The 12162-nt window shown below is 35.3% G+C and overlaps 1 protein-coding gene across 3 annotated transcripts; it reads left to right on the top strand.

The window, feature by feature from the left end:
• Positions 1-2298: 2298 nt before the first annotated feature.
• Positions 2299-11851, top strand: LOC114304372 (uncharacterized). 3 transcript variants are annotated; one of them, XM_028249535.2, is made up of 9 exons: positions 2366-2529; positions 2602-2836; positions 2939-3001; positions 8181-8317; positions 9645-9682; positions 9859-9904; positions 10476-10640; positions 11033-11154; positions 11487-11851. In XM_028249535.2, the coding sequence occupies exons 1-8, from the start codon at positions 2424-2426 to the stop codon at positions 11107-11109; spliced, it is 867 nt and encodes a 288-aa protein (XP_028105336.2). In that variant the 5' UTR covers positions 2366-2423; the 3' UTR covers positions 11110-11154; positions 11487-11851. The 3 variants fall into 3 exon arrangements, with proteins under 3 accessions (XP_028105334.2, XP_028105336.2, XP_028105335.2); XM_028249533.2 differs by lacking the exon at positions 11033-11154 and having other exon boundaries at positions 2299-2529; XM_028249534.2 differs by lacking the exons at positions 9645-9682; positions 9859-9904; positions 11033-11154.
• The last annotated feature ends 311 nt before the right edge of the window (positions 11852-12162 follow it).

Here is a 12162-nt window from a genome sequence, read left to right as displayed (position 1 = left end):
TTTTGATATCAAAATAGCTTACTTATAATCCATACCTAATATATATATTATAATTAACACACTATAGATTATAGTTTTGAGTGTAATCTTTTAGCATGTTTGATGCAATAATTGAATTATAAATTTAAGTGGTAGAATAGTATTCCTTTTAATATAAATGCATGAAAATAATATTTAAGAAAAATAAAAGAGATTTCGCCAAATAGTCATTTAAAAACAAGTTCCCACATAAGCGAAAAGTTTGAGAAGCATTCCTCGCTAACTTCTTAAAACAAATTTATTTAGCTTCAAATAAACTAAAAGCACTATTTGGTAGGTGACCTTGTTTAGATAAGTGTTTTTATTTAGATTATATTACTTATCTATTTTTTATATTTTTTTCTTAAAAAATAAAAAAATATACTTATTTAGGTTTCGTTTGGGAAGTTGGATTGGCTTTTTAACTTTTTGGTTATTTTAATCTAGACTAAAAAGTTTATTTTGGTTGACTTTTTTTGATTTTTATGAGAGAAAAAATAAAATAATTATAATTTGAATGTGATATTTTGTCTTATTAATTTTTTAACTTATTTTGTGACTAATTTAGCTAAAAAGACAACCCAACCTAATTGCCAAACGACACCTTAGATTATTCCAAACAATCACTAAATAAGATTAAACTGTTTTGTCATAACCTACATCAAACATGTGTTATTTCAACCAAATTAAAGTTAAAAGTTATTTTTAACGAAAACAAACAGTTTAACTCTTGTTTATAGATAATTGATGAATATTATTTGAATGATTAGAAAAAAAATTGATATGACAACCATCAAAACAACTTAGACAAGTCAAGAATGATCATGTAATTGTCATATCCCAATAGTTTGGTTTGAATATCATGACATGTTGGTTCATTTCTAGTGAGATTGATCAATGATACATACTGAATTAATGTACTATCCTCAGCATCCATGTTTTTTTTTTTTTTTGCACCCCAAAATCTACACTTCAAAAGATATTTCAGTCAATAATCATGTGGATGTGTCTGCCATTTATTTTTTCTCAATTATTTTTTTGTGGTTTACTTGAATTCCGGCTGTGAATAATGTGAAATTTTGGGAAAAAAAAGAAAGATCCAAGCATGTTTAAAATATAAATAAAAACAAAAAAAGAAAAACAGACAACCAGATGTACAGTTTTTTGTGTCGGGTTAGGATTGAAACCAGGTACTGGGTTTTGTTTGGTTTTAATTTTAAGTTCATTTTTATTTTATTTTTTTGAAAAAAATAAAAAAAATAAAATGATAAAAAATAAACACCAAAAAAATTATTTTTTAATTTAAAAAAATTATTTTAAAATAATAAATAAAATGGTTAATTACACACTTAGCTCTTACGAGATTTCGAGAAAATATAAAAAAGTCTTATAGTTTTAAGTATAATTACACCAACTTCCATTTTAATGAGTTAGATCATCTCCAATAGTTCATCAATTCTTTCATTAAATTTAAATTTGATAAAAAATAACTTTTTTCTTGCTTCGATTGTTTTTATCAAATTAGTATTAAATCGAGAATATCAAAAAAATTTCACCAAATTGAGGATGCCTGATAGCTTTTACTAAATCACTACTCATAGCCGTTAGATTTTCATCACCGGATGCCCCTCCGAATGTCCTCCGGATGATCACCTTTAGGCAAAAATTTGTGAAAAAATACACTGACTGGTTAACCGGCCAGATATTCGCCCGGTCGACCGGTATTTTGATAAAAATTCAAACTCCTCTGTTGGAGCACTTGATATAAATGGAGTTTTTACTCAAATTTGATAAAAAAATATACACCGTTGAAGATGTTCTTAAATGAACTGAAACTAATGTTGATGACATGAAGATTCAAGGAAAAAAAAAAAAAAACTATGATGAAAAAAGGTTAAGTGTTTTACAAATTAAAATTCAAAAAAATTTAATATAATTATGTCAAAATAATTGTGGTGGGTGGTTGGGGGTGATTGGAGGGGGTCTCAATCATGACTCATAATACAATATAATTTATTATATTTTCTTGAAATTTGCATAGAAGTCAATCAACAATGATTCATCCCCATTTTCTCCCACCCCCACCCCCTCTCTTTTATTGGTTACATTTTCTTTTTCTTTTTCTTTTTTTTCCTACTCCTCCAATCACCACCCGCCACATGGCAAAGGGGGGTGAGGGGTGACCCCCAAAAGGGGGTCCCAAGCATTATTCTAATGATTATTGATTTGAATAATTAAACCATATTAACTAGATACTTGATTTGAATAATTAAACAATATTAACTTGATACTTTAAAAAGAATTTAGGAATAAAATAAATAAAATTAATATTTAAGAAAAATAAATAAATAAATAAAACAGGGATAGGTTGGGGGGAGGGGAGATGATCAGTCCCACCCAAACAGATGATTAGGGTTCGACCCAACTGCCCATCTACCATCCCTCCACAATTTTCCCGCCAGATTCTCTTCCCAACTCCACCGTCACATCTAGGGTTTACAAACCCCAACGGTAACTGCTCGATTACTCTCTTTTGCTTCTCATTTCTCTGTGCACTACATTGATCTATATCTATATGTTTAGGTCAGGGTTCGTACTTTCGGAGATCATTGCGCTCAATTTCTAGGGCAATTGATGAAGGGAAGAGAGCAAAAGCTTCGGTATCTTCTTCTTCACCATGGGATGATAAACCCTACGAATTGCTTCCCGACGGAAAGAGAGCGTATTTGGATGAGCAGGACGTAGTCGCATTTCTTGATCCTCCCAAAGAGCTCATTCCTTTGGACCCCTCTTCTTTCAATCCCGCAGCTTATCTTTGGTTTCAATCCTCCCCCCTTTTTTTTAAAAGTAAATTAATGTTTTTGATTTGGGTTTTTGTTAATTTGATTTGGGTTTTTTTTTTTTTTTTTTTTGGGGTCAGGTTAAAAATTGAAGATGTTCCGGAGGACAGGCGGCACCGACTGCTGCACTTGCTAGAACCCAGGTCATTATATCTCGCTCGAGCATTTGGAGATGTATTTTGTTAAGATTCTTGTATAAGTAGCATCATGAATGGAAGGATTTCAAGTAAATATATTGATCAAGTTATTTGAAATTTATCAATCATTAGCTCTCAAATCCATTCTCGAAAACCATATCTAAGATACTACATTGAATTAAGTTAAAGTCTATACTTCGTTCACGAGTGATGTCAAATCCGTTCATTTTAAATTCATCAATCCAAATATAGCTTAAAAGTTGTTGTGGGTGTGTGCATTTAGGTTTTAGATGGTCATGAGTATCAACAAACACAATTGTGGAATAATTTTCTGAGTCAATTTATTCATCATAGTTGCACAATATATATATATATATATATAGTACAAACATGCCTAAATCATATCCTTAAGTTTAACACTCCCCCTCAAGTTGGAGCATGTATATCGCACGTGCCTAACTTGTCTAAAGAGTAACCAAAAACACTACTAACGACAGCTTTGGTAAGGACATTGACTAGTTGGTTTTCAGACTTCATTGTCTCCTGAGAGTGAACACCCAAATCCCTAAGCAAGTTCTTCAACCATAGTAACTCACATACTCCAAAAGCCATGCTCCTATATTCAGCTTCTGCACTGGACCTGGTTACCACCAGTTGTTTTTTACTCCTCCAAGTCACAAGGTTGCCCCTTACAAAAGTAAAGTATCCTGATGTAGATTTTCTGTCATCAGATGAACCAACCCAATCTGCATCAGTGTAAACTACTACATTCAAGTGATTATTCTTGATGAACAACCCTTTACTCAGAGCAGACTTCAAATATCGCAATATGCGTTCCACAGCATCCATGTGAGGTTTACGAGGATCATGCATAAATTGGCTCACTACGCATACTGATTTTGTTTAATAGGGGTATTCGCAGGCTTACAGCCAAGAATACCTGTTTCAGTTAACAAATCAAGAATGTATTTTCGTTGAGATAAAAAAATACCATTCTTTGAGCAGGCTACCTCTATTCCGAGAAAGTATTTTAAATCTCCAAGTTGTTTCATTTCAAATTCTGGGGCCAAATGTCGTTGTAAGTTCTCAATTTCTTCGTGATCATCTCCTGTCACCACCATATCATCAACGTATATAAGCAAAGCAGTAACCTTACCCATTTGGTGCTTTAAAAATAAAGTATAGTCGGAGTTGCTTTGTTTATATCCGAAGCTCTTCATAGACTTGGTAAATCTCCCGAACCAAGCTCTTGGAGACTGTTTTAACCCATACAACGCCCTTTTGAGTTTGCACACCATTGTAACATCTTTGTATTTTTACACACCTGGAGGGGGGTCCATATACACTTCCTCTGTAAGATCTCCATGTAAAAAAGTATTTTTTACATCAAATTGAAGAAGTGGCCAATCTCGGTTCACCGCCAAAGACAGGAGCACTCGAATTGTATTAAGTTTGGCAACAGGTGCAAAAGCGTCTTGGTAGTCAACCCTATAAGATTGCGTATATCCTTTCGCAACCAATCGAGCTTTATACCTCTCAATCGACCCATCCGCTTTATGCTTGACTGCAAAGACCCATCTACATCCCACGGTTTTTTTTTCTCCTTTCGGTGGAGTCACAAGCTCCCAAGTATCATTTTTCTCAAGCGTTGTCATTTCTTCTGCCATGGCTTGAGTCCATCTATCATCTGCTAGAGCTTCCTGCATTTTACTAGGAATAGGGACAGATGATAACTATAGCACATAAAACGCATATGACTTGGATAGTTTGTGACAAGACACATGATTACTAATGTGATATCTTACTTTGGATTTAGGGTCAGGCTCATATTTAACAGGTGGTATACCATGATTAGAATGAGGTGGAAGACAATATTGAGACACGTGAGATTCAGAAAAAAGATCATTACTATAAGTGGAATTAAGATTAGTGGATACCTCTAGAGGAATCTCAGAAGAAGACTGGCTTAGTGGTTGTGTTGAATTGTTGGGAGGCATTATACTATCATGAAGAGCAGGATCTTCAGTATGAGAAGTCTCTGGTTCAACATTAGCTGCAATATGAGTAGTCTCTGGTTCAACAATTGATAACTTTTCCCTTTCATCTGAAAATTCACCATGTATTGAAGAAGCTCCGGACGAAGAAATATTGTCCGAATTGTTGGTAAAAAATGCCTCCAGTTCTTCATAATTTATCACTCCTTCTAAATTTTCCCCCTGAAATGGTAAACTAGGAGTTGGCGCCCGGTAAAAAAGTTCATTCTTGTGGAAGGTGATATCCATGGAAACATAAAGCCTCCGAGTGGTAGGATCATAGCACTTGTAGCCTTTTTTAGTGTTCCCATAGCCCACAAAAACACACTTCAAAGCCCAAGACTCAAGCTTAGTCCGTTGGCGGGGATGCAAATGAACATAAACTACTCACCCAAAAATTCGTGGAGCCAAAAACACCACCAGTGGAAGAGTGCAATGATTAGGGCATCTAATGGTCTTCGAAAATGAAGAACATTGGATGGCGTACGGTTTATTAAATAAAACGCTGAATTCAAAGTTTCACCCCACAAGTAAATGGGAACATCATCCCCAATTAAAAGAGATCGAGTAACTGCCAATAAATATTGGTTTTTTTGCACGGCAATACCATTTTGTTGAGGAGAATCTGTGCAAGATGTTTGGTGAATAATCCCTTCAGTGTGCATAAATTCCATTAATTCTTTCTTTTCATACTCACCACCATTATCAGAATGAAAGACTTTTATTGGAACACCAAATTGAGTAGTTATCATTTGATGGAATAGGCGAAAAATTGAACAAACATCACTCTTGTATTTCATTTGATAAACCCAAGTCATGCGAGTGCAATCATTAACAAAAGTTATAAACCACTTCATCCCATTAAGAGTAGAAATTGGGGCCGGTCCCCAAACATCTGAATGAACTAATGAAAAAGGTAAATCTGTTTTATGATCACTCAAATGAAAAGTAGTACGATGACTTTTTGCTTTTACACAAGTTTCGCAAACAAAATCTGAAAGATTACAGCCATGAAACAATGATGGAAATAATCTCCTAAGATAGCCAAAGGAAGGGTGCTCCAGTCTCCTATGTCATAGCCAAATTTCCTCCTTTTTCTTATTCACCGAATCTCCATTTACCATAAGAGCTTGTCCCTTTTTATTGGAATGGTGGAACCCGTCTTCAAGATAGTACAACCCTCCCATTTGTCTACCACTGCCAATCTTCTCCCGAGTATGGATGTTCTGAAAGACACAGTGAGTAAGGAAAAATAGAGCAACACAATTATGAGATTTTGCTAATTGATTCACAGAAAGAATATTACAATTTTACGATAGCACAAATAAGACATCCTTGATTTCTAACGTGGAAGATAATGGAACTGTACCAACTCCAATAATCGGAGATGATGCACCATTAGCAGTGGTAATAGTGACTTTGCAACATTTAGAAAATAAATGACTAAACCTACAACGAAACGATCACAAGTCATATGGTCTATTGCGCTAGAGTCAATTATCCAATCATTATTTCTAGAAAAAGACATACCAGACTTAGCAGTGAATGCAAGAGTTGTGGCTAGATTTGCTTTTGGATTAGAGTCCGCCTCCTTATGGGATGCCTTCTTACCCTTTGGATGCCATTCTGGATACCTATGAAGTCGGAAGCACGTGTCCACCGTATGACCAGTACCATGACAATGAGTACATTTTCTATCCTTCTTTGAGATGGTCATTTTCCGAGAAGCCATTACAGCCCCCCCCTTCTCCAATATTTCCTCTAAGCATAGCATCTTGGCGATTAGCTTCCGAACAAACCATAGCGTATGCCGCCTGTATATCAGAAAGTGGTTTTGTCAACAGTACATGACCTCGAACCCCATCTAAGTGAGGATCAAGACCAGCCAAAAACTTATACACACGTTCGGAATTAACTTTCGTGGTGTATATAGCAATATCATTGGTACACTCCATAATACAGGCATCAATATCATCAAGGTCTTGCCATATTTTCTGTAATTTTCCAAAATAAGAAATAACAGAACCTCCATTTTGGCAGATAGAAAATACCTCGCAATGAAGTTGATAAGCTTTTGATGCATCCTGATCAACTGAATACGTATTTTTAACCGCCTCCCATATCTCCTTTGCCGTGGACAATTGAAGAAAGAGAGACCGAATATCCTTTATCATCGCATCAAGAAGCCAAGATTTGACCAAGCAGTTTTTATCCTCCCATTCTTCATACTCTTCCAACTTTTTATTTAATGGAACAACCTTGGTACCCGAAATATAACCCCAACGTTTTCTCCCATGGATTTTATTTCGGGCATTCAAAGACCACTCCACATAATTGGTATTGTCAAGCCGTTTCAGAGTGATGAGAGAGGAAGTTTCTGGCAAATTTAGACCATACTCGGTCTTTGTTAGTGATTTAGCACTACCTACTTCAGTCATGATGGCACTAAAAGAAAAATTTTCAGCGGAATGATATGAACAGAAACAAGAACAATTGTGAATACAGGACCTACTTCAATTCCTAGGGTTAAGAAAAGGATATTGAAGGAGGCTCTGATACCATGTCAACAAACACAATTGTGGAATAATTTACTGAGTCAATTCATCCATCATGGTTGTACAATATATATAGTACAAACATTAACAAGGAAAGAATAAAAGATTATAGAAATTTCCTATAACTAAGGAATTGATAAGGAATTACATAATTAAGGATATTGCCTAAATCATATCCTTAATTTTAGCAGTGCTTTCTAAGGAATTGATAAGGAATTACATAATTAAGGATATTGCCTAAATCATATCCTTAAGTTTAGCAGTGCTTTGTTTTATTGCCTGAGGGCCTTATTTTACTTCTAAGTTTTAGTGATTTGAATCTATGAACCGCGCTTTTAGGAAATGCAAAATGAGCTTCTTTTATAATATCAATGTAACATGGTACATGGCCAAAATAAGAAAGAATAGGAACTGATCTGTGGAACTTCTAGTGAAGTAGGGAATTGTTCTGTGATACGTTTGTTTGATGCAAATGTTCGGTAAATGGGTTTAAAGTTCTTGGACTTGTCTCCAACATGAGCATCTGTGGTTTGATACTGAAGAGTGGTTTTAGCATTGCCAATTATTCATTTATTTACTTTTTCTTCATTGATGCAGGCTTATATCACGAGCTTGGGAGATAGCCGGCACACGATATGAGGATCCTATGTTATTAAAGAAACATGCATCTAGCTTGCTGTCTAATGGAGATGGTGTACCGTCATTGGAATTTTGGAATGGACGAACAAGTGGAGGTGATCCATTGAAATTCTGCACTTTTCACTAAGTTATAAACTAAGTTGATTTTGGCCAGAAACACATGTATTCATGCTAGACAAGAATTTTTTATTGTTCAATTCGTGCTTTTACGCAAGTGATAAAGCTTGGCTGAAAAAACCACTCACTGTCATTTTCTCAGCTAATGTTTAATTTCCAAATGCATTCACAAATTCTTCACAATGATAATATTAATATCGCAAAGCTTTCACAACTTGCTGATGTTTTTTTGTCATAACTATTAATAAGTAAGAGCTGTGTAAAAAACTGCAGAAACTGTCCTTCAAAAAGAAGATGGGGCACCACCATGTCATCAGGGATTACCATGTGGCTAACAGATGGGGCACATGGACACCCGAGCTGAAAGACATCTCAATACCCCTTTTAGGACAACAGCACTACAACACTAAGATCGAGACCAAATGCACTTGGTGTTTGTGTGGGTCAAAATCACCTAATGAGAGTCCTCCTGATGAGGCACTTCTTGATTGTCCTTTGGGAGTCAAGTACTAAGTAACACTGGGATAGTCCTTTGTGGCTAGAGCTAGGTTCTGTGAGGTACTTCACCCCCTTGCAGCTTTCATAAGCAAGGGGGAGAATTGTCCATCTTATTCTTGAAATTTTGATCATTTGGGTTGCAAGGCATGTTTTCACCAAGGGGAGCACATTGGATCCTAATGATCTCTTAAGATTGTGTAGACACCATCACATGTCACTCCTTACCTATTATGAATAGCACGTCCTTGCTCCCCCATCACAAGCAAGAACAGAGCTCTAAATCATTCTATGCCTCTCTTTCTCTTAGGCTGCCTTGTCTCTCACTTAGCCTGCTCCAAAACTCCTGCATGCCATTTCACAAGTTTTACCACCTTCCATTTGAACTCACACACACTGAACAAAGGGCATACCCCAATTTGTTGATGCAATAAAAGCAGATTTGTAAACTTCAAAGGATATGATACAAAAATCTTTGATAAGTGGATGGAACAAAGAATAAAATTAAGGCATGAGTTGACCTATACTATGTTATTGCCCTCAAATAAGAATTACTTATTCTCATCTCAAATTAGTGTTTGATAGATGCATGCCTCATGTTGTTGATCCCTTTCTTCATGTTGTATGCATCATCTGATTCATATCCTGTATCTTAGTAGTTCCCATTCACCTATACATTGATTGATGGATTGACTGATTTAAATTTGAGATTACTAGAAGTATTTTGTAGTTCTTTCTTTAATATCTTTGTTATGATTAACATCTTAAAACTTCTTGAAATTTTGTGACATTTGAATATTTGTAAACTAGGGCCAATTCCTATTGCTTGGATAAATTTCTTCAAGAAGGTGAACTCTCTCTCTCTGTCTCTCTCTCTCTCTCTCATAAGGACCTTTTTTGAGCCATAGTTACTATCTTTTCATTCATTTGAGTTTTCCTTTTCCTTTTTTTTTTCTTCTCTTCTTTCTAATCATTGAGCGACGAACTTAGGGTCATTGTTTCTTTTTATTCTCGTATATGTCAGGCTATATTTCATGTCAAGGATGGGATGACATATGGACGACTCATTGGTATTTTTTTTTACTTCAAATATATATTTTGCTCTACTGCCCAAGACTCAAAAAATCTTTACAACAGTCCATACTAAACTGCTAGAATTTAGGTGCTTTTTTAGTGTTGATATTATTGGATTGATCCATGATGTGGATCAAATAGTGATGTCCATGGCAGCTAAATAGGTCTTCTAGCACTTTCAATCGGACTTTCATTTACTCATACATAAAATGGGCATACTTTCTTCTAGCTTTCATTTTCCCTTAGTGGAGTTCCATTTTTGTAATGTTGTAGTAGCTGAATAGATCATGTAGAGCATAAATGCCAGCTGATGGAACTGGTTAAACAATTTGTTCCAAGTTGTTGTTTTATGATTTTTCAACTTTCGCCCCAGTATATATATATATATTTTAATCGAGAAAAAAAAAATGCCGTCGTGCGCATGTACTCATTGTCATGTTTTCTTTTACTCCTTTTGATTGTTCTTATGCTAAAATGATTTTTCTTCTGCATTTTGCACTTTATTTGCTTATGACTTAATTTATGGGTAATCATTGGTTTTTGTAACAAACACTTGAAACATGTCAGGTAGATCAGTTATTGCTGAATTTGCAAGTTCCCGTTATCCACTGTATTTTGCGGTGAGACAACATAATGAAGTGATGTCAACAGAGCAGCCTTGTGATCTAGCATATGAATTTGGAGATGGATTCTTGGGTATCAATGAGTATCCTCCAGGTTTTCCAAGACCAGGTGCGGAAATTCTTATAACATCTAATGCATGGTTGATTTGAATTATGACTTATTTTGTTCTTTCAATCACCTTGTTTATGGGGACATATTTGAGTCATTTCTTGTACTTGTGCTATTGTTTCTTACATTGGATTTTGTTTTCTTTTATCAACATTAAACACTTGTATATGAATATACTGAAATGTCTGCATGGAATTAAGTAGTTGTGAAGTTTTCGTGGAGGAAAAAGGCTATTTTGTGCTTTTCATTCGACTCAAAAGTATTAAATCTTGGTGATTGGTGAGGAATTTGATTTGCATGGATTAAGTACTTCTGGAATTCTCTCTCTCTCTCCAAATATAAATGCACACATACAGATATTTATGATACTTGTCTAGATCTATAATATATAGGATTTATGCAAACACAACATTCAACCATACCAATTGAAGAAAGCAACTTGGGCTTATACATCAGTGATAGCCTATGAGAGTGCAGTGGAGCCGGCAACATTGTTATGCAAGTGGCGGTGTAGGTAAAGTGTCGACAGGAGCAGGACATGTAGTGCACGGCTGCAGTTCAGGACCATGACTCTTCATTGTTTATATAATAAGTTTATTTATGGGATATCAATAAAATTTACGGTTTTAAATTATTAGCCACAGTCAGTGTTGGGTGGGGAAAAGGTCTTTCCTACCCAACCCCGACCTAAACTGTGATTTGGTTTTTCTTTCATATGTGCTTTTTGCCATTCTAATCATGTCTCTGTGTGGTAGCAGTTACTAATGTTTTTGAGCTTGCAAAGCATGAGATTTTGATCTTTGGACCAATGTGCCTAAATTGTTATAATTCTTTTCATTTTTGCAGCTAAACACCCATGGCCTTTCAACGATCAGGTTGTTATCTATGTTCGGCATTTGGGACCAGGAGTGCTAGTAGGGCAAGCCTGGCAAGAAGGAGAAGCATTAGAAAAACTACCTCAGAAGTTATGTGGTGAGATCCTAATGGTGAAAGATTATGCTGCTCTTTGTGAACATGAGTGTGGGTAGTTTGGTTTAGGACAGTGAAACTGTTGTTTTGAAATCCCATCCATGTCAAAAGCTTGTGATGTTGGTGTTTGCGATTTTTCATGTATCAAAATGTAGTTTTGAGTTTTGAAGTTTTGTAATTGGCTATCTGAAGAATCAATGAAGATGTATCAAAATGCAGGTTTGAGTTTTGAAGTTTTGTAATTTGGCTGTCTAAAGAATCAATGAGAACATTCTCTGGTATGTATATTTAATTATTAGTTATTCTATGCGTACAAAATTCAATCTAGAACTGGACACAACTCTCTCACACCGAGTTGAGACTCAACACGTTTATACTGTGTTTGGTTGGGGGATTTTGGGAGGGATTTGGATAGGGAAAGGGAAAAGGTGTGTAAAATTAGGTGAAATATAGGTATGTTTTATTCACATTTTACTTACTTTTTTCATTTCCCTTTCCAAATCCTTTCCCAAATCCCCCAACCAAACATAACATTAACGTATCTATCTCATAT

This window comes from Camellia sinensis, chromosome 15 (assembly GCF_055761805.1).
Source record: "Camellia sinensis isolate YWXY chromosome 15, ASM5576180v1, whole genome shotgun sequence".
Taxonomy (NCBI): Eukaryota; Viridiplantae; Streptophyta; class Magnoliopsida; order Ericales; family Theaceae; genus Camellia; species Camellia sinensis.
Note: the sequence above shows the minus strand (reverse complement) of the source record. Positions and strands in the feature narration are given on the sequence as shown.

Bases quoted from the DNA above. Each gene is read 5' to 3' on its own strand.
- LOC114304372 (XM_028249533.2), top strand. From the start codon at position 2,424: ATGATTAGGGTTCGACCCAACTGCCCATCTACCATCCCTCCACAATTT. The intron at 2,837-2,938 runs GTTTCAATCCTC...TTTTGGGGTCAG, and splicing joins AATCCCGCAGCTTATCTTTG to GTTAAAAATTGAAGATGTTC. The intron at 3,002-8,180 runs GTCATTATATCT...TCATTGATGCAG, and splicing joins CTGCACTTGCTAGAACCCAG to GCTTATATCACGAGCTTGGG.